At 36.2% G+C, this 22968-nt stretch overlaps 1 protein-coding gene and 1 long non-coding RNA gene across 2 annotated transcripts in view; one reads left to right on the top strand and one right to left on the bottom strand.

Moving 5' to 3' along the window:
- The window catches only part of LOC107511151, a 36217-nt gene that overhangs the window by 8424 nt on the left and 4825 nt on the right, over positions 1-22968 (bottom strand). Inside the window, exon 2 of the long non-coding RNA XR_001597010.2 lies at positions 22770-22857. This is a non-coding gene — a long non-coding RNA (uncharacterized LOC107511151). The remainder of the gene's footprint in view (positions 1-22769; positions 22858-22968) is intronic.
- FTMT (ferritin mitochondrial) lies at positions 7855-8583 on the top strand. The gene has a single exon (XM_016145306.2). It carries the CDS (start codon positions 7855-7857, stop codon positions 8581-8583), a length of 729 nt encoding a protein of 242 aa, XP_016000792.1.

The raw sequence follows: 22968 nt of genomic DNA, 5'->3' as shown, positions 1-22968 counted from the left end.
AATTGTCATTCCCCCTTCCAGCAAGCATACTTGTTCTTAATCTTTCTTACACCTATTCTGTCTTAATTCTCTAGTAATATTTCCTAACTAACATTGCCATCTCAATGTCTCCCATGATCTTTACAAATTGCTATTTCTTGTGATCACCCCACATTCCTCCCACTGCGCCACCACTTCCGCTACTCTCAACAGATACCTGACGAGGCTAAAGTCATTTGCTTGTTCTGAGTTTTCTTTATATTGATACATTGTACCTCGTCTGTGATTAGCTGGCTCCTTCAAAAGGCTCTTTTCATATTGTTTAACTTAAACGAATATTGAAATAGTACTTAAGTAAAATTAACCAAATTATTTAAAAATGTGTAACACAATTAAATCCCCATCTTCCTCTTTCCCAATCTATCCAATTGCAATGGATACAGAGGTTACCATGGTTTAGTAGCCTGGTGACTCATCTTTTCTGACATTTTTCTATGTTTGTACTATGTCTTTCTTTCTCTCTTTCATGTGTTGCCGTGTGTATATACACTTACATATACAATTTTTAGTTCCCTACAAATATGGAATTGCATATACACACACATAAACACACTGCTCTCTCCTTTTAAAACACATTACAGATATCTCCCAATATTTACACAAAGAAAATTACTTTATTCTATTAAAGGGCTATATGATATTTCATTTTATGACTCTCTTATAATTTATCAATACTTCAATGAGATAGTTTACTTTAGGCCTTTTAGTTTTATATATAACACTGCAACAAAATCAATATACTTCTTTATGTACTCTTTATACGCTACACTTTTCCATATAATGAATTTCTCAAAGTGGAACATTTAAATCATAAGGTGTTTTAAATGAGATTCTTGATAATAGAATTCATTTACAGATTCCCAAGGATTCATATACTCCTCCAAAATAAGGAGGTTACTAAATATTGTTAGCAGATTCTAGTTAATTGAGCCGTTGACTATTCTAAAAATAGAACTGACCTTGTAAATACTCTGAAGAAATCAAATCGATTGGCTCTTTCAATTTCTTCTACAGCAATAGCTTCTACACAGCCATCTTAAGCTTCAGGTGGGGATGCTCTGGTAATAGGCAATTCTTTATTGGAAAGCAGTGTTTCATCTGTTTGACTTTGATACAAATGAAAGCCATCCTCCACTGTCACTGAGTAAGCATCCCTTGATTCTAATATACAAATCATTATTGGGAAAATGTGTATAGTATACTTGAAAGAATATTCTTGTAAAGCAGGCTTGTTGCTATCAAAATTTGTAACTCTGTGCCACTAATCCCTATCACATAGCTTCTTCATTCATAAAATAAAGAATGAAACAAACAAACTCCGTGGTAGTTTCTGGTTCTAAAATCTCTGCTATCATACATATCAATAAAAACAGCACTTTCATATTATTCAACTTCTAAAATATTCCTTCTATTTGATTGAAAAAGGAATTATTAAAAAATATTTTTCCTAGATCTATTCAGATTGTATGATACTGGAGAAAAATGTGTGTATATTCTTTGTAATTTATAAACAGTCAAAATGAGTATGCTGATTCCAATCGCCCAGTATTTTGTGAAGATTCACTGACAGCATGAACTGAAGAGTGTTTTGTATAGTGCTTACCACGTGTTGGTGGCACTCAGTGACTACCACCTTTCTTTGTTATAATCATGGGAGAAGATTTAGAGCTTATGTTTAAATGCTGTATCATATATTCTCTTTCAAATTATAAAATTATTCAAAATAGCAGAATTAAATAATTATTCTCAAAAAGTTTTTATGACATAAATATGTAATGTCTTAGCCCCTTTAACAAAGAAAAAAATAATTTTGAACATATTTACTCCTGAGCTAATATTGAGAGAGCTAAGGTATACGAGCAGAAGAGACTGCAGAGAATACGTTTACAGTCGTGAATCACCATTGGTTTATCTAGGTCCAGCCCATGAACTGAAAGAACCTCATCTTATATAACTTGAGTGGCAGTGGTGAACTACATTTTTGGTGGAAGTAGCATCCTTGCAGGGTTCTAGTACTAATATAGCTACTCATAGCATATGTAAAGGACAGCACATATATGTTTTATGTATTTTATTACTTCATAAGATTCAAACTGCAACACATTATACAAGCAGGGACATATACACTCACAAAATTCTTTAGAGCTAGAAAAAAAGGCTAAAAACTTTGGCCCAATTCAAATCAATTCTTTCCTAAGGCACAAATTATATATTGTGCATATTGCAACCAAGTCCCACAGAATTTTGTCTACACTCTTCTGCTCCAAATGTTCTCACCTTTGGGAACTTCCCAGGAGGTTTTTGTTAATTTTTTTTTCTGCATAGAGTCCTCATCCCCCAACCTGTTTTAAGACTATAGTCAAATCTGACTTTCTTTACAAAGCAGTTAGTTACACAAATCTTCCTCTGCTTGATTTGAGATGCTAATACATCTGAGCTTCTATGATGGAATGAGGCTCAACCACTTTATCTTCAATGCACAGAGGTCTTAAAATCCAAGTCCCTTCTACTACTATCAGGTGCTCAAAACATATATTTGGAATTGAGTCAAATCAAATCAAATTGAATTTAAGATGATTATTTAATCTTTAAGAACATAAGGCTCAAAATTAAATAAGTTCACTGGCCTCCACTAGTAGTGGAGCTAGACAAAAAATAAACCATTACTACAACCCAACATTAAACAAGGTAGAATTCCCCTCAACTTTGTTCCTTAAATGTTATTTGGAACCAGAAAAGTTTGGGGACCTGAGGGAATTTTAGTCCCTCATTCATTTTATTAACAATATTACTAAGAGCACCGTGTGAGGTACCATGCTAAATGCAAGATGCACAAGCGTGAAAAAGATGGACATTTCCCTGACAAATGGAATTATTCAATTTAGTGGGCCAAAAAAGTAAAGAGATCATTATAACTTAGTCTCACCATGTCGTTATGGGACTCCTTGAAGGCGTTTAAGAACCATCTAAGATATGATCAAAAGAATGGTGGAAATAAGCCAGCAAAGATACAAAAGAAGGAGGTGTGGAAGGCACAGTTGCAGAGCTGTGGGACAGCAGTAGCAGCAGGGGGGATGTCAGAAAAGAAATCCATGTTAATTTCTTTATTACCTATACAACTACCAAGAAGCCTTAATGGGTTCAATTAAGCATTCGTACTTACAAGAGTGCCACTCAGGACATAGGACAAGAAGCACAAGATACCATCCTTTTGACAGGATAGTATCAAGCATCCTCTCATGATCTCCATAAAATGAGCATGAGAGATACCCTGGCTAAAAAAGAGTCATGTCCCACAAGACTTAGTATTTCTTATTACAACTCCAGTTTCCATGAACTCCCACCAAAGGCACACCTGGAACAAAGGTCAACACATTCATGGAAGCTCAATGTTAATTTGCCAATCGTGGGTAATTTTTCCACAGCAAGATTGCCTAGACAAATATTCTACTTTTTAACAGAGTTAGATGGTTAGCCAGTCAATGGTCATAAACTCATGCAGAAGGGAAAAGAGTTTTGTTAACCCTCTGCTCACACTCCTCCATGGTTAGTTCTGGGTGAAACAGTGCTCCAGGTAGTGGACACAGCATTTAGAAGCCTGTGGGATAGGAACAAATGATGCATCACAGTGTCCAAAAGAAAATTCATAATGACTGAAGCTTATTTAAAGTTTGGGAGAGTAAAGGGTGTTTTAATTAGCAAGAAGATAGTCACAGAAAAGCAAGGGATGCAGGGCTATAGTTTAATGTGGAACTACTAAGATTTAAAGCAAGGGAATGATTTAATCATATTTACATTTGAGAAAGCTGTCTGTAGCCCGTCTGGGGACAGTAAATTGGAAGAGCATAAGAGAGTCTGATAATGTATTTTTGTTTGCCTCTACAGATCCACTCTCTAACCTTCCTGTCCTGTTCTCTTCCCCAGGGGCTGGTCTGAAGGCACTACAGCGATGAGTTCTCTACCTTCTGGCTTTCTATTAGGTTCAACCTATACAAAGCTCAAGCAAGAGATCCAAGGGAAGGAAAGCATGAGGCCAGAGTATTTATTCCCTGGATTCTTCCCTCAGGTTTGTTGAGGTTGGCCTTGTCCCTCAACCAGGTGTCATTGTTCCTTTCTAAGTGGTTCTCTCTGAACCGCTCACTTCCACATGGGTTCTGTTAAGCAATCCTTTTCTTGAGATTAGCTCCAGGGTGCTGAACTATCTCATCTAGCTTCGCTTCCCATTCATCTGTATATAATTCTTTAATTAAAACTTTTTAGAATTATTCTAATTTTTTAAGCATGCCATCTGTTTTCTGCTGGGTCCTGCACTGATTTCAGTAAGAGATTAGTCCAGGCAACAAGTTAGGAGATGTTGGTATTCTGCCTGGGATCCCCTCAGAGACCTCTTCTTACTTGTGTGCCCCTCTCAGCTCTTCTGTGGCTTCTCCTGACAAGAGAACCTGTAACACTATTAGGAAGCCAGCTATCAGGTTACCGAGGCTGCTTGGCCAGGACATGCAGACGAACTGAGAACCTGGGTGTGTACACCTCTCTTGAGTGGCTAGTACAGGAGTATGAAAGCTCAGCTCCTTGCTCCAACTCAGGAAAATTTCTGCAGCACACCTATGCTCCAGAATTCCCTTGTGGGATCAACTCAAGTTACCCTACATGCCGGGCCTATGCAAAATAAAAATATATATCCACTTGTTCAAAAAGCAGGGGAAAAGTGCTATTAAAGGTACTAAAATATAAAATATTTTCCTTTCTTCTGTAGTCTCTCCTCCTGACTTGTCATAGTATCTTTATTCTTTATTTAACATTGTTCTAAGTTAAAAAAAAAAAAAACTTAAAATTTAAATTATAAGCATTAATTTCACTTTAAAAGATGTGATAGATTCCATGAGGAAGTGAAAGAAGGGACGAAAGCAAAGTGAGGAAGCAGAGGGAATCCCAGAGAAACATAAAAGTTTAAGGGAGGTGTTCAGGCAAGAGAGGGAGCCGTTAAAACTGAGGAAGAAATGAGTTGTGAAGAGCGGTGGGTGATAGTCTAGCTTTGTGTTTTCGGTAGAACAACATTAATTGTACCATGAATACTAGAAATCAAAATGCCCATAAGGCAAAAATAACATCTATCAGATCCTTGCATGTTCAGTCTAGCAAAATATATAATAAACTTTGTAATGGGAAGAAAACACATTTTTGACAAATTAACATGGGATATCTCTAAATGTGCATTGTGTTTTATGGCATTGTTTTGCATTACATTTCATGTATTGCATTTGTTTTATGTCTATGCTTTTTACTACCTTGGGGATAAGCATTTATATGAAGAGCATCATTTCTCCTAAAACACTAGTAGCAGCAGTTGGCATTTAATACCACTCTAAAGAATCATTTTCATAACTTCTCTTTAGGGAACTACATTTTAGGAACAGCAAAAGTTGGGAAAAATAAAAGCAAAGATGGGTATACAGAAGCAAAAATCAGTGAGAAATTGCTTTGTGAATATCAATCACATTCTATGAGCAGAATTTTAGGGCAACTAGATCCTAGGCATCTACCTTTATTTATGGTATACTTTAAGAAGCTCATTTGAGACTAGAGAGCTTACTATAAAACTACAAGTTTGATATGTCCGTATAATAAAGGAATTTCTACCTCACTACCCATACATGATAGCAACAATATATGTAAGCATTCTTTTAAGCTATATAAGTTTTTCCATATATAACAATTATTGCTTACTGAATATGATTGATATTGAATAATTAAATAGAAATTTTCCAATAAAAACTATTATAGATTATTTCGAGTGTTTATTCTCTGTCAAGCACAGTAATAAGTACTCTGCATATATTCTCTTACACTGGAGGTAAGCAGGATCCTAAATTTACAATTGAGGAAAATGGCTGAGAAAGGTAATCTGACTTGCCCAAGGAAATATAAGAAAGTAATATACACTAAATATAAAGAAGTCTTGAAAAGAAGTAGTACTAATAGCAAAGACCGAGATATTAACCATAAAAAATCAAACAACCGTAAGTAAAGATATGGCCCAACATATAAGTGGGCAAAAGATTTGAACATATACTTCACCAAAGATATATGGTTGGCAAAGAAGTACATGAAAATATATTCAGTGTCATTAATTATTCTGGGAATGCAAATTAAAAGTTTAATGAAATACCAGTATGCACCTACAGGAATCCTAAAGTTTAAATTTTAAATAAAACAAGTAACTGACAATACCAATTATGTGAAGGAATTTGAACTCTCACGTATTGTTGATGGGAATGTAAAATGGTACAATCACTTTGGAAAACAATTTGAAATTTCTTAAAAAGTTAAACATATGCTTACTATATTACCTAGCCATTCCATATAAAATATTATCCAAGATAAATGAGTGCATATAATCACACAAAGATTTGTACAGAAATGTTCATAACAGCTTTATTTTAATAGCCAGAATAATCATCAGCAGGTGAAAGGATAAACGAATTTGGTATATCCACACAATGGAACATTTCTCAGCCATAAATACGATACAACATGGATGGATCTCAAAATAATTACGCTGACTGAAAGAAACCAGGCAAAAAGGAGTACATGCTGATTCCATTTATATAAAAGTCTAGAAAATGCAGACGAATCTATTTAGTGAGGGAAAGGATATCAGTGGAAGCCTGGGATGAGGTGGGGAGGAGAGAAGCAGAGAGGAATGAGGAAACTTTAGGAGGTAGTGAATATGTCCATTATCCTGATTTTGGTGATGGTTTCACAGATGTATACTTGTGTCAAACCTTATCAAGTTGTATACTTTAAACCTCTGCAGTTTGTCAATTATACTTCCATAAAACTGATAAAATGTGTATGTTTACTTTTTTGTATCTGTGATATATATTTTTTTACATTTTTTTAATCTGTGAAAATTACCATCAACCTTTCAACAACACTTCTGAGTAGAGGAAGATTTTGTAATGTTTTGAATTTTCCTCTGTGAGTTCTCATTTTCTCGACATACTAAAATAATTATATATATTCTTTTAAAGTCAAATGCTATTTTAAATTTAATTTGTCCTTTTTAAAAATATGCATCTATATTAACAAAAGACAGGAAAGTCACGTCGTTTAGAGCTAGTTTAGATATGTTCTTCCCTATTTTCTACAATTTCTGGTTTCTTTACAATGAAGATAAATTTTAAAATAAAATATTTTTATATTTTTTTAAAAATAAAATGTCTTTTTAAAAAGAAAACAGTCTTACTGCAAGACATTTGAAAACCTGGGCAATTAGTTCCATACTTAGATTTGTTAAAATAATCAGATGGTCAATTTGCAAACACCCACTTTAGATGTGTACCTTTACTCTCTCAGATAAATTGGTGGTGACTTCTGTTTTATGCTACTTCACTGCTTTGCCTCTCCCATCCCTTACTCCTCCGACAGAAAAATGTTGGAGAGGGAAGACAAGTGTGGCTTGGCTTAGTTAGTCCTTTGTTTTACAAGTCACATGTCTACTTTTTTGACAGCATTTTTAACTTAGGTGAAATAAAAAATTACAAACACCCAAGGGCAGAAATCTTGCGTCGACGATGGGGGCAAGGTAAATGGAATTGTGTAACTGTCACCTGTCTGTGCCCAACCGCGACAGACGCGCGCCCCTCCCTGGCCGCCATCCGCGAGGAATTCAGCACGTCTGGCAGGGAAGGGGCGTGTGACGCAGTCGCCGTCGCCTAGGGCCTAGTTCGCATTCAGACCTAACGCCCCAGGGGCAGACCGCGCGCTGAACAGACCTGGCCTCAGTTTCCCCACTTCTGAAGAGGAGGAGCCATGCTGTCCTGCTTCTTGTTCCTCTCCAAGCATATCAGCATTTCGCTGGTGGCCCTGCGCAGTGCACGCCATGGCTTTGCGCTGCCCCCGCGCTGGGCCCCTGGGCGCCCTTGGGGCCGCTGGCCCGTCGCCCTCAGCCGCCCGCTGGCCTCAGCCACTGCTTCCAGGGACCCCGGCGGGTCCGCCCGCGGCCCTTCCCGAGTGCGCCAGAACTTCCATCCTGACTCCGAGGCAGCCATCAACCGCCAGATCAACCTCGAGCTCTACGCGTCCTACGTGTACTTGTCCATGGCCTATTACTTCTCCCGAGATGATGTGGCCTTGAACAACTTCGCTAGGTATTTCCTTCACCAGTCCCGGGAGGAGATGGAGCACGCAGAGAAGCTAATGAGGCTGCAGAACCAGCGGGGCGGCAGCATCTGCCTGCAGGACGTCAAGAAGCCTGACCGGGACAACTGGGAAAGCGGACTGAATGCCATGCAGTGTGCTCTGCTCTTGGAAAAGAATGTGAACCAGTCGTTACTGGAATTGCACACTCTGGCCTCAGACAAAGGCGACCCCCATTTGTGCGACTTCCTGGAAACCCACTATCTAAATGAGCAGGTGAAGTCAATCAAAGAACTAGGTGACCACGTGCACAACTTGATTAAGATGGGAGCCCCGGACTGTGGCCTGGCAGAGTACCTTTTTGACAAACATACCCTTGGAAATGGAAACAATCAGAACTAAGCCAAAGGCTGCCTTCGCCACCACCCATGGTGTGCCAGAACCCAGAGTCAGCTGTCTCCTGCTTTCTTGCCCTTATAATTCCCCTCCACCTTAATGTTCCTCTGTTATATTTTCCTCCAATAAAAGGATTTGCAGAGAAAATGCATTTAGCCCCATGTTATCAAGGACTTTTTGTCCAGTATAAAGCTAATTTTCCCAGCCAGAAAGGTAGCCGGGGATACTATGGTGTGAAAGAGCTACTGAAAATAGATGGAAACTTTCTCTAGTTACCAAATATGTTATTCCAGACTATGAACCTTCACTAAAAGTCCATAATTTTTCACCTGAACGAGTGCCTGTTATTTTCACGACCTTATGCTAAAGTGGAAAAATGTGTAAGATATATATACAAATGGCTATAACAAGATGAAGAATACATATAGTACTGTAAAAAGTATACATTCAAAATTTTATGACAACTCGTACCCTTTCCCAAAGTGTGTTCCAAGAAATAATAATGTCTGGAAATGATCTATTGTGATCAAATAAATTCAGGACAAGCGACATAAAGTATAGCCGTGCTAGTCATGGAAAGTCACGGTGTATATTAGCATTTTAAGGGCTCTAGGAAGTCTTGCAATTAAAAACAAACAAAAAAATCTTGGATCATATTTGTTTAGCTCAGTTTCTCAAACATATCCAATCTCAGCTTTTTGTTTGATTTGGTTTGGTTTTGTTGATGGTAATATAATTATCTAGGCCTATCTGATTACATACTAAGCACTTCACCACTGGGCCAGACAGTCTCCCTTTTAACATTCCCAAAAGAGTGAATATACTGCAGAAAACACCCTTCTATGGCCTTTAAAGTGGAGAGGGAAAACAACATCATGGGATGAAAAATTCAAGAAGGGATCCAGGACGAAAGAGGCTTCAGCTGGGCAGATGTTTTCTTGGGGTGGGGTGTGGGGGAGGGAGGCAGCATGATAAAATGAGTGGGAGAAATATTTATTCAGCAGCCCTTGGACGAGGCTAAGAGCAGTGTGTGGTGTTGGGAAAGATGGGTCAGAGCCAAAGTGTGGCTGTGAGAAGAGGAGGTTAGGCTTAATTTAGTGAGTAATGGCAATGATTGGAAGAACTCTCAACAGAATGTTGTGCTAAGAGTTGAGCAATAAGAAGTTTAGTTGCACAGAATAAAAATCTGTGGACAACCTAAATAAATGTCTGTGTCAGTTTGGATCCTCTAAAAAATTTATCGGGGAAAACAGAAGGGCCCTTGTGAGAAAATGGGAAAGGAGATGGAAGAAGCAGAGAGTCTTTGGACTCCATGCAAGTCTGATCCTAAGGGAAGAAAGAAAGGGAAAGTTGTGCACAGATCTAAGGAGAGTTCTACAGGACTGACTGGGCCACCTCCAGTCAAGTTGCTCACCAGATGAATCTCAAGTCTCCAAGAAATGGGCCTCCTTAAGTACATTTCCAGTGCTCAGTTACTGAAGAGCAACAACTCATAGGAAGCGCAGTCCTATGACAACGAGACGAGTTGATTTTAGAGCACAGCGGCCAGGGTCCTTGGCAAATTGTGCTCCCTGCAGTCCCAGATCTGAGAGGCAAACTCTCATGTGACTGCTTCAACTCAACAAAATGGTTTAGATTAAAATACTATACACAAAACACCATATTAAGTATGATTTTGTCAAACACATAATGATATGGGCAGAAATTCACAATTCAGTGAGAAAATGTGAAGTTCTTCTGTGATTACTTCTAAATTTTCAGTGAAACAAGAGAATTTTCAACAGACAGTAGTAGAGAGAAGAGGAGATTAGATCTGAGATGAGAATGTATAAAATAATTATCTAGCATAATGGTTATTGAATGTTTCTGGCGTCAATATAGAATAAGAAATATCACTATCCAGGATGTAAATACATGAACATACACTCACCACAAATTTCAGGAGACAATACCCTTACTTCACTTACTTTCACTTCAATTCAAATCCATTTTATTAACAAAAAGGTGGATAGTGACTCACTAAATAATTTCATGACATACTAATATGATCTCTATTTATTCTCAACTCTATTCTCCTGTAACGCTGGTTTGAGATCTATCGATTTTCTCTCTGTACATCACTTCTGTAACTCCATTCGTCGGTTGCAAAATTTAAAAAAGACTCTACCTCTAAATTCTCACCATCATGTCTTTGTTTCTATTTCCATTGGTTTCAACACAGTTAAGCCTTTATTGCTCTCTATCTTATATTTTTACTTTTCTCATTATGATAATGATGGATGTCCATGATAAGTTTATTTTAAAATGACATATAACTAAAAACACAAATATCAATCTCGCTGAGATTGTCTAGCTCTATATGTTGGTACAAATACATGCATTTTATATGAATATATGTTATATAATTTTCCCTGCAATTATATATTTATAATCATAATATAACCCTATCTTGTAATATGCTTGACTTATTACAAGCATATTTGTTATTTCTGCTTCTTGTCTCCAATTACTCTGCTCTTAGTCTCACCCCTGCCCCCAAGGAAGGTTGTGTTCACTGTTTACCACCACACCCACCTCTTTATTTTATGGTAAGATCATCAGTGACTTTCCATGATGATAAATCCAATGGTTATTTTTCAGCCTTCCTCTTAATCAACTAGAAAGACTTGTTATTTCTCTCTTGAAACACATGCTTACTCTTCTATATGTTTGTTTCCCTTTCTAATTCCCCATCTTCCTTAACTTTAAACAATAGAGTGTCTCACAACTCAGTCCTCACATCTGGACCTCTCCTCTTCTTCATCTATACTTGTTCATTAAAGATCTCATCCAGTCTTCTGACTTTTATTTAAATATATATCTGTTGACAAATAACATGCTTATACAGTTTGCTTGACCTCACTCTGAACTCAATTTATATATCTAAATATTTAATTGATATTTCCCCTCAGATGTTTAATATGACACATTCAAAACCATACTCTTGATTTCACCACCCTCCACAACCTGTTTGGCCCAAAGTCTCTTTCTTCATATTAAATAGAAACTTTATTCTACCAGTTTCTAAGTTTCAGTCATCCTTCACTACTCTCTTTCTCTCATATCTTTTTCAACATTCCTTCAGCAAATCCTTTCAGGTCTTCCTTCAAATAGATCCTGAACCTACTGCTTCCAACAACCTTCATCACTGACATTTTGGTACAAGCTCCCATCTTCTTTTCTTGCATTATTGCATTTTACATTACACTCTTGACTGGTCTGACTGATTCCACACTTGAGTGCATGCGATCATTTCTCCACAAAGCAACCAAACCGTTTCCTTTTAAGTGTAAATTAGACCTTGTTATTTCTTGGCTCAAAACCCTTCAATAGTTCTCCTCTCTTTTGGAGTAAAAGTCAAAGTCCTTACCATGCTCCACAAGGCCCTATGTGATTTGAGCTCCTTATATTTCTAACTATTGTATCTTATAGTTACAATGGGGGGGTGGGGGGTATGTGTGTAAAAGAGTATAAGTGGTAAGATTATATGAGATTATATGATTATATATATACTTTCATTATATATAAACATATAATGAAAAAGATATCTCTTTCTCTCTGTTTCACTCTCCATGTCATCTATCTCTATCCCCATATGGGAGAGAGAAAGAGAAGAGGAGAGAAGAGAAGGGGAGGGGAGGGGAGGGGAAAGGAGAGGAGAGGGAGGACATTTTTTTTTACTCACTCTACTCATCACATTTGCCTCATTTGCCTCCTATACCTTAGGACCTATTCCCTCTGTTGAGAACATTTTGCCTCCAGATGTGAACATGGTTTGTACTCTCATTTCCTTCAGATTTTTTTTTCTTGCTCAAGTAGCATTTTACAGAGAGACTTTACTGATTATCCAATCTAAATTAATCACCACATTTCCCATCTTTCTCTATCCTCTTACTTGATGTGTTTTTCTCCATAGCACTTACCACCTGCTGATACACTTTTTATTTGTTTTTACTTCCTTTTCTCCATAGAATGCAAGTTCTGTGGGACAGAGACTTTTCTTTGTTCACTCCTCTTTCCACAGCTCTAGAGCAGTACTTATCTTTAGCAGGTCATCAATGAGTGTGAGTAAGTGAGTGAGATATCCAGACGCCAGTTGAAAGTGCTGATCTGCCTCTTTCAAAAAGTTAGTATCAGACAAGTGAATATGGAAGTTATTCACAGAAATGCAAGTAAAACTGTGAAGAGGCTAAATTGACAAACCTGAGAGGACAGAGAGGGGTCCAAATATAGAAACCTGGAAAATTGATGCAGCTCTATATTTAGGGGAGATTAGATAAAGAACCCCTGACAGAGTACAAAAAAAGGAATATAAAAATAGCAAGACCAAAAAAGAAAAAAATACTAGTCTTGGAAACCGTAAGGGGAGAGTTTTCATCAAATTCTATAGAACTTTAATGAGGCTATGGCTGAAAGGCCATCTGAGTTGGCATCAGGAAGTCATTGGTTATTTCAGAATAGCGGCTTTTGGAGAGGTGTAGATATAAGACCAAATTCCTGGTGTTAATGTAAGTGAAGTAGAAAACATAAAATTCTCTTTTGAAAAATATTTCTTTTTTAAGTAATTGAAGATGCAAGAGGGTAGAGAATGGCTGTGAATTTTTGGGGATGAAGAAAGAAGCTATACAAAAGGAAAACTTAAAATAAGTGATAGAAAGACATTCCAGGAGAGAACAGAGAATGAGGTAAAGAGTGTAGGTATGACTTGGAAGGATCGGTCCTCCGAATCAGCATGAACAAAAGAGGAAAAAAGTGACATGGACTTTAAAATGAGAAAAGGGCAAATTGGGGTGCTTACATTGGGTGCTCTCACTTCTGAATAAAGTAACATGAGATCATCTACTGAGATATGGCTATCTCTGTGTAGAAATATTTCAATTTCATTTATTAGATATTACAGAAATAATAAATATGTTATTTTACAGATGGAATATAATCTTTACTCCTTGTCTAATATTTAAAACAAAGACTGGAGCTTTCACAAATTAAAAAGCATGAACTTGAAATTGAGCCAAGTTGGAAACTAGATTTCTAAACAAAAACCTAGTATATAAAAGAAACAAATCCAAATCCTGATTATTATGATAGATTGTATTATTCTTTAACACAAACACCTAGTGATGGCAAGCTCCAAGACCTTCGAGCTTGCAAGAAAATATAGCATATTTCTTGTCTCACTAGCAGCTCTTGGAAATCATTATCTTTCACATTCAATTGTTAATCAGGTTTTGAGCAGTTCATTTAAAAGGCTAAAGCTTCCTCAGAGAAGCACTTAATCTGCTGCCAAGATATCCCAGGACGGGAGAGAGGGTGGAAGGAGAAGGGAGAGGGAGAGAAGGTGAGAGAGAAAGAGAGAGATCACTTGACTGAAATTCACTTTCAAACTTTCCAGTCTCAGATAAAAGCAGCAGAGAAAACATTCAGCACCTCAGCCGTAACAAAGGTGAGAGGTATGTGTAGTGGAGAAAAGGAGGCAACACATGCTTGTTCAGGAGACAGTCTGCTCTCTCTAAGACTGCACCAAGAGATGCATTCAGGAAGCAGACAACTGGAAAACATGCACAATTGCTAACCAGGACTGACAAGGGTAGCATCTCTGCTTACAACAGCCTGTTAAACGTAAACCATCAAGCAGCACTCAGTTTATGAAATCAGAAAGGTACGCGGCCTTTGGCTTACATTATTACCTTTTCTAAGTTTCACGTTTCTATTGTGAAAGAGTAAGATAATTAATAGGTATGTTTGTTATGAATGAATAAATGAACAAGTGTGTGTGTGTGTGTGTGTGTGTGTGTGTGTGCGTGCGTGCGCATGCTCCAAGCCTCAGATGGAATTCTAATGCTTGTCAAGAAGATAGACTGCCAGACAGTCCCGGAGAACAGACCAGAGACGTGCACTTGGAGCTGGGCTCCTTCCAAGCAATCTGGACAGTATCCCAGTGCAGATGGTGGCCGAACAATCTCCTGAGAGAGATAGCTAATGCTTTTGGACATACCTTAGTCTCTCTCAGCCCCCCTGAGCACCATATTTTCATAGGCTAAATTATCAAAAAGAATTTCCAGTAATATAAAAGGCTGTTAGACTAATAAAATGTTATTGTATGACCTACACACTGATCATAGACAGTGTAGTCAGGCCATTAAGAGTCTGCACTTGGGAATTCAGACTACCTAGGTGAGAATAGTTATTCCACCACACACCAACTGCCTGACTTGGGGAAGAGTTAAACTCTCAGAGACTGATTTTCCTCTCCTGTGAAAATAGCCTATCTCAAATTTTATTGGGGGATTAAATGATATAAAGCACACAAAGTTTAGCACATTGTCTAGTACATAGCAAATGCCCAATAAATATTAGCTGCTTAGAACTTGCGTTTTAAAAGGGGAAAAAATTATGTACGTTTTTTAATGTTCTTGTATATGCAAAGAATATCTCTGGAAGGATAATGTCAGTTGACCTCACAGGGAAAAAAAAAAAAAAAAAAACCCTGGTACTTGAGAAAAGGGCACTAGTAAGACATTTTCATTTATAGCCTTTCCTATCTTATGAAATGTTAACCACTTGAAATCATTACCTTGTTTAAAATCATAAAATTTAAATATAGCAAATAAATAGGAGTGGGTATAAATATTACTTGGTGCATACATGCTGCATTTTTCTATAAATTGTTTCCACATTAAATTAAGTAATCCAAACATGAAGTTGAGAGAGAACTCATATTTCTCTTCTTTTGATCTAACCTGAGGCATTTCCTATAGTTGTTTGTTTTTCTCTCTCCTTAGGCCCTGAGTAGATAATATACAGGTACTCCTCACTTCACATTGTTCTAATATGCATGAATTCAGTTACTACAGTTTAGTTAAATAACAATAGTCCCTCAATAACATGGTCCAAGTTTCAGTTACCATGATATAATTATTGTGAGTAAATTACATAAAGGACAAATTTTGCCGCTAGCTCTTTGATCCACAAATCTCTGTATAAATAGCAGATGCATATCATGATCAGTTACCAATCATGCCAGTTCTTTCAAAGTCTGTTAGTGATTGGTCACCGTGCCTCTGTTACTCAGTTTACCCTCAGTGTTGCCTCCTTGTTTCTCAGTGATAAACCCATTTTATGATATTGAATAGCCCAAAGAGAGAATTGATTAAACGATGAAAGTGTAACAAAGAAGTGAAAAGCAATAATTGGATATTATTAGAATTTATTGACCTAAATGAGTACTTATGATGAAAAGAATAGGCTATCCTGGAGGCTCCCCATCGTTTCAGCGTGCAGTTATTTTTATGTATGTCCCTGCACTACCATGCAAAATAAGAAGTACACGTATACTCACTGAAGTAGAAAACTGATTTCTCTGTTGAGGATATCATTCCAAAGATTTTTTTTCTGATCTTTTTCATTTCCTCCATTTAAATAAACATCTTTGAATTATTATAGGTAGCAACCAATTTGTTGTAAATGCAAGAAAATTAGAATTAGGAACAGTGCTTCAGTTTAAAGTTTCATAACAATAATAAGTAATATTAGTAGCATACTGTACAATTTATAAAGTTCCTTTTCATACATTAACTTATTTCTCACAATAATTCTATAATTTAGGTGTGATTTTCATCTCACTGATGAGGAAACAGATTCATCAGTGACTAGTAGGCAGTAGTTAAGCCAAACTCTTACTCTGAGTTTTCAATTTCAGGTTTGGGGGGTTTTCACTATATCATTTTACCTCCTAGGAAAGGATTCAAGGCTAATTTCATCCAGAGTTCCTCATCTAAGGAATTAAATACAATATACTTGTTTTCCACTAGTGAATGTATACTTCATGCTTAATTTAAAAGAATAAATTATTTATTAATCCAATTATAGTCATTAATGAAATATAATGATGTCATACTCTTAATTATTAGATGCATTATCGGTCACATTAAAATGTCACAAATGTCAGTCATACCTGAGTTCAATTTCTTGGTTGTTAATATTCCACTGTCGTTTGTGATACACACACACACACACACACACACACACACACACACACATGATACTGGATTCATATAGTCATTTAAAAAATAATTTACCTCTAATTGAGAAGAATTCACACAAAAATAATCGAAGCTCTTTTATTTTCTTCTTTATTGACATGAATTCAGGAGAGCCTACCCATTAATGAAACAACAAAAAAAATGTTTGTTTCAAACATTTTCTTTACAGATATATATAAAATATGAGGAAAACTTAATAGCTTTACGATAGACTGTTTTCTGGCTACTCTGCATTTTGAAATACCTACACACTGCATATCAGTAACCTTGAAAGGACAAATGATACAAATTTCTTTGACAACCAGAGGGGTGTTTATGAAGAAGGTAACGAGCAAAACAGAAATAAATGGAAACTACAGCGGGTAAATTCAGTGTCACAAACCTGAAGGAATTTTAATGACACCAAACTTCTAGTTGATAGCATGCTACTTCCATTCCTGACTAATCTCAAACGGACTACAGCCAAAGGAGAGGGCAGTTAAGGAGAAGTAGGTGCTGTGTGAACAAACCTAGAGGAGGAAACTCCTGGGTGGAAATCCGTGAAACATAATGATTTAGTAAAGACGAAAAGGAGATGAGTTCATTATGTGACACAGGGAACTGGACAAACATAGATAAGAAATGATGATTACAGTAAATGAGGATTTGAGAGAAAAGTTAGTAGGAATACAAAGAATTATGATTCTTAGGAAAGAAAAAGGAAATCTTTTCCCAATGTACTTCTGATGTAGTCAGAAAACTAATAATCATGCTTAACGATTCTCTTTCCCTCGACTTCCATGTCCAAAATGTCACCAAGTGCTGTTGATTTTTACTTCCTAAATATTTCTTGATTGTGTCCACTTTCTACATCTCTACCCTAGCATAAGCAACTACGATCTCTCTCCTCAACTACTGTCATTGTCTTCTAAGCTGTCTTTTCACACCTACTGTACCTCAGTCTGCTTTCAAATAGAATGATTTTCACAAAATAAAATAAAATAAAATAAAATAAAATAAAATAAAATAAAATAATATATATAAAATCATGCTACCTATGGATCAGACTCATATGTTGTTTCATTGCTATCAGCGTAAAGACAAAATTATTTAATTTGGCATAAGAGATTCTGTATGGTCTGCTTCATGCTACCGCTATAACGTAACACCTCACCACTTTCTTCTCTACACCTTAGCTGCTTAGATTCGCCATGCACCCCTCCTGCTGCTTTGCTCCATTTGCCTAGAAAGCACTTTCTTCCTTTCCTCCTACTTAATCTTCAGTTCTGCAACTGCTACTTACAGCAGGAAGAAATCTTTCATTTGTCCCTCTAAAACCACCCTCTACTCCTCTCTACCTTTCTCCATTCTTCAAAATGTTAACCTGAAAGGACATACTAATGGGCTCATCTACCTGTGGTTCCATCAAGGTATTTATTCTCCCAGCTCTCGCCTTTCAATATCACTGCAAGTTAGCAGCATCCTTCCACGGAAAGCGATGCCCTTCTTCCTCCAGGTTCTAATAACCCCTCTAACTTTTGCTGCCCTTAGGCCTGGGGTGGAAATGTACAACCCTTGCCCTACTCCTCTACAACATTTTTGTAAAGAGCTGCTTTATTATAATTTTTTCAAATTATTCTATTTGACTGAGCCTCGTGCTTCCTTTCAGAACCCTATGATTTTGTCCCTGATTCACCATGATCTCCTGATACTCACGCCTTTATCCCAATCCATACAGCTTACGATCTCAACTACAACACATTAAATTAATCACATCTCCCTGAGTTTGCCTTTATTATGCTCAGATCTTCCTTATTATTCACCTGCGCCCAATATCAGAAGTTTTTTCTTCCTGGAAGTTTTGACATCCTCAACCTAAAACCTTCTGGTTTGTGTTTGGGTAGTCATTTGAGTTCCCATAGCACTCTATCTGTCTATATCATAGTCTTTATCACTTTGTGGTTGCCTCTTTATTTGTCCTTCAAGGCTCTACAAGGTTCTGAAGCACTAAGTCTATATTTTCTAGTTCCCAGGGCCTAATAAACTTCCTGGTATATGATAGCTATTCAATAAATGAATCAAACTACAAAGCTGTATGTATGTATAGTTTAATTAAAGTAGTTCAGTGTCTTACTGTAATACGCTAAGCCACAATATGTTATCAACATGCTTATCTATTTACCCAAAACAATTTCCTCCAAATACAGTGTCTTAGTGAGAATACAGTTATCATAGCCAAAATACTGCAATAAGTATACAGAATGTTGTAACCTCCTACATCAGCCACTTTTACTTTCTAAAAGTAAAACCTTTAAGCTTACTTCTCAATCCTCCTATACTGAGAATTTTATCTCTTCAGTGTTGGCAAAGAAAATCCAGTAACTTGAAAAGTAAGGATGACCTAGAAAATTGGTTCGAAAAGGTTTTAGAAGGTTTTTTTCCAGGTGAAACATGAATGTTTCATAGTATTGCTACTCCCATAGCACTTGAAGTATTGATGCACATTAACCACTTGTTTAAATGCTTTTAGAAAAGTTATTTCTCTCCTTTTTGTATGGCTGCCTCTTTCTCTCTCCTCCCCCATTTCAACCACACTATTCTTCATCCAGTTTTTAAAAGGATGTTATGGTGTGCCAACTAGATTTCCTTAACCCCTTTCGGGATTTAGGTGCTTATTCGTCAGCTGCTAGGAATGCTGACAGTTGATGGCTCACAGCTGAATCTTCCCCAGTAAGGATTACCCTCAGCTGAAGAGAACTGCAGCTGCAACATCACGCCTCCTTCCTGGGAGCGGTCCACATCCAATAATGACTAGTCAATGTAGAGGGGGTTTGGGGCAGGGGCGGGGGCAGGGGAGAGGGGAGACATAGCGAGGGGAGGGCAAAAAGGCACCTCTGCTCCAGTTCGGAATGACTTTACAGGAACATCCCAGCTCTAGGAGTTTCCAAGGCATCAGGTGAGCCACCATTGTGACTGCATCATAGTCCAGCAACCTCCCTCAGCGTAATCTATCCTTCATTTCCCTTTAAAGGTTAACCTTGGGTGCACTCCTCCATAAACTTTCTGCATGCCGATCTCTATCTTATGGTCTGCTTTCCAGGAAACCTGACTTGAGAGCTCTCAAGAAGGAAACCATGTTCATAAACCAATATTAATTATTCCATGACTATTTAATCATATGCAAACATACACAGGCATATACAAGTGCATATGTATTGTAAATATATACTATTTTTTGTTGTTTTTTAATGGGTTCTTATCAAGTTAATTAAATTAATTCCTTAATTTTCTCATTCTATAATACGTAGTATACATTCCTCTATGTGATTTGTATAGCTCCATAGCTTTAGTTCATTCTTTTAGCAGTTGAATAATATTCTATAATGTAGATACATCAAGATATACTTAATATTTCATCTTTTAAAGAGTATTCATTTATTTACAGTGTTGTTTTGTTTTTATTTTGGCTTCCATGAACAACACTGGAGTAAATATTATTGTATGTATGGCCTAAGGCCTGGTACTTACATTTCTGTGTAATAGGTTTCCAAAGTGGGACTAGGTTCAAAGTATATATTACCATATTTATTTCTAAAATTCTATAAAATTCACATTTGTACCATTAATGCAAAGAATAACTTATGAAATGATTCTATATATCTCACTTTGATATATTTCTTTCTTGTCTTCTGACATTTTTTATAAACTTTCTTTTTCAGAATGAAAATATAAAAAAAGTCTCAAAAACACTCATAACTTGGTAACAGTAAAGATAACATAAAAATGGAAATATCTTTTTAAAAAAGCAAAAGTACTACTTTCAGTCGTAGAGCAAGTTTAGCTTTCATTTGTTAAAATGGACATAGAAGTTATTAATCTAGTTAATTTAAAAGCATTAACATTTTTTTTTAATTCAGATGTTCTTAAAAGCAATAGAGTGCATCCAACCTCTTTTCCTCCAGAATTTGGTATAAGAAAGTCTCAACGTGTGTTCAAAAGTCAGAAATTGATAGGAAAAGAAAGCCAGAGATTTCTCAGGAGGCCAGGAATAAGTGTTCATTTTTGAAAGCAGAAAACATGGTGTTCAAGTCAGAAAACAACAAATAACCTACCATATTCAAGTTTTAAATGCAGTCATGTGCAAGATTAACTAGATGTTACAATCCCTGATTTCAAAAGAAAACCATCATGGTAATTTAAAAAACATGATAAATCTTAAGTTCTTAAGTGTATCTCTGATGACATAAAACAAAATGTATATCACACACAATTCAGCTATTATGTCATTTGAAGTTTTGTTGTGATTTGCAAGGAAAACAGTTTTCCTCTGTTTTAGCTAAATTAGAAGTTAATGAACTGAACATTCCAGTGTAGCATTAACATAAAAAATACAAATCTATGACAAAGAGAGTTAATCAAATTGAGTTGAACAATACATTTTCCCAAGTACATTTTGCACAAAACCACAGGCCGAGGAGTAATTATTTTTATGCATGGGCACTTGGCATTTTCAACCTGAAAACATTTCTGTGAAGTCAAATTTTTTTTTCGTTAAGTTCAACCTATTGGTTGCTAGTGTTAGGACACCATCTTGTGGATAAGACATCTAATTTAGAAAGCTATCAGGAATCACATAGCAAAAGGTAAAAAATATTCTAAGTATCACAGATATTAATTATCTTCACCTTTATTTTATTAGCATGTCTACTTAAGGGTAAGGTTAAGGAAAGAATACTGAATAATTTTTATCAAGAGACTTTTTCCCATTGTGTATCAGCTGCAAACTAAATGTTATATTCTAAAATATTATGTTAGACAAAGCCCTTTAATAAATGTCTTTAACAAAAAATTAATGAAATTCATATTAGTAAAGGTAACCTGTCATTTACTACTATAGTGCTGAATACTTTAAGACATAGGTTCATTGCCCATGTGTTGTTCCTGGGTTGTTTTTTTTTTTTTTTTTTTCACATGATCAATATTTATAAAAATATCTGAAGCATATGAGAATCTTAAATGTCATATGGGGTTTCACTTTAAAAAGTATTAATATCTCTATTAGCCTGTCTTATATATCTAAAATAAAAAAGGCTTTAACACATGTAAAAATATTATACAATTGGGCTTTATTAAACACAAGTAGGTTATCAGAGCAGAGCATTCCCCTGCCTCTGGGACCAATCAGCCACCAATCTTGAACAAATCAATTCACTTTCTATATCTTAGTTATCACGGCTGTCAAAAGAAATAATGGCAACTTATCCAGAGAATTTTTGCAAAGATATAAAGTAGTATGGGTAAAATTTCTGCTCCTACCATAATATGGGAAATGACAAGAGAAGTGGATCTGATTTTATTACAGATCCTGGTTCTGATCCCTGACCTCTGAAACAACTATCATTTCTTTTAGCACTTCTTAAAGTTCCATGGATCATTCTTATATCCTTCCAATACATTTTTCTTAGTAAGCTATTTTAAGCTGAATTCTGTCACTTGCAATAAACCATTATGGCTAACACACCAGTTATGTGACTTTGGGGAATTTATTACATCCACTTAATGGAGGAGAGATTAAAAATGCAGGTTTTCATCAAACTCATCTAGTTTTTAATTCTAACATCTTCTCTTAACCAATTGTGTTACTCTGGGTCAGATATTGAACTTTCTCTACCTTGATTTTTCTCATTTTCGTCACTGCATTCTGAAGAGCGCTAAATTAACATGTGTGAAGCATTTATCACAGTGACTGGGCTATATCAAATGAAGTATAGCAAAAAGTGGTAGTTTGTCATAATTATTACAAATGAATATGATTTAATTTGACCTCCTTCCAAATTCAAAAATAGACCAGAGTGTGAAATACTCACCATTCATAACATTTGTAAAAGAAATAATGTTTTTCTGCATTGATGCCCGCAGTATGACCTGCCAGCAGAAGACTTAAACGGTTACTTTGATAGAATCTGAATTGATGTCCTCTAACTGACTGAAGCTTTAAAACAACTTTGTAATTTTCTAACTGCACTATAGTACACAGAAAACATTCAAGTCTTCGAAAAATTTGAATCATCACAGACCATTAGTTTATAATGGAAATAATTTATGAGAGTCTGACTTACAAAAGCAACTTACCTTAAATGTAATGGATTTGAGGGTGGTACAGTTAATGTGGTAAGTTTAGGTCGAGCAGACTATTCAAATAGCTTAGTCACTAAAGGACCTAGAGAAATATAAAAGAAGCTTTTAGTCTTTTTCTTCATACAATATAATCATTTAAAAAGTAAAAATGCCAATTGACTGTTTTGGAAATGTGATAGTGCACTGTTTTCAG

This window comes from Rousettus aegyptiacus, unplaced genomic scaffold, assembly GCF_014176215.1.
Source record: "Rousettus aegyptiacus isolate mRouAeg1 unplaced genomic scaffold, mRouAeg1.p scaffold_m13_p_8, whole genome shotgun sequence".
Classification (NCBI taxonomy): domain Eukaryota; kingdom Metazoa; phylum Chordata; class Mammalia; order Chiroptera; family Pteropodidae; genus Rousettus; species Rousettus aegyptiacus.
Note: the sequence above shows the minus strand (reverse complement) of the source record. Positions and strands in the feature narration are given on the sequence as shown.

Excerpts from the sequence above, each read along its gene's own strand:
- FTMT (XM_016145306.2), top strand. The coding sequence starts at position 7,855 with ATGCTGTCCTGCTTCTTGTTCCTCTCCAAGCATATCAGCATTTCGCTG.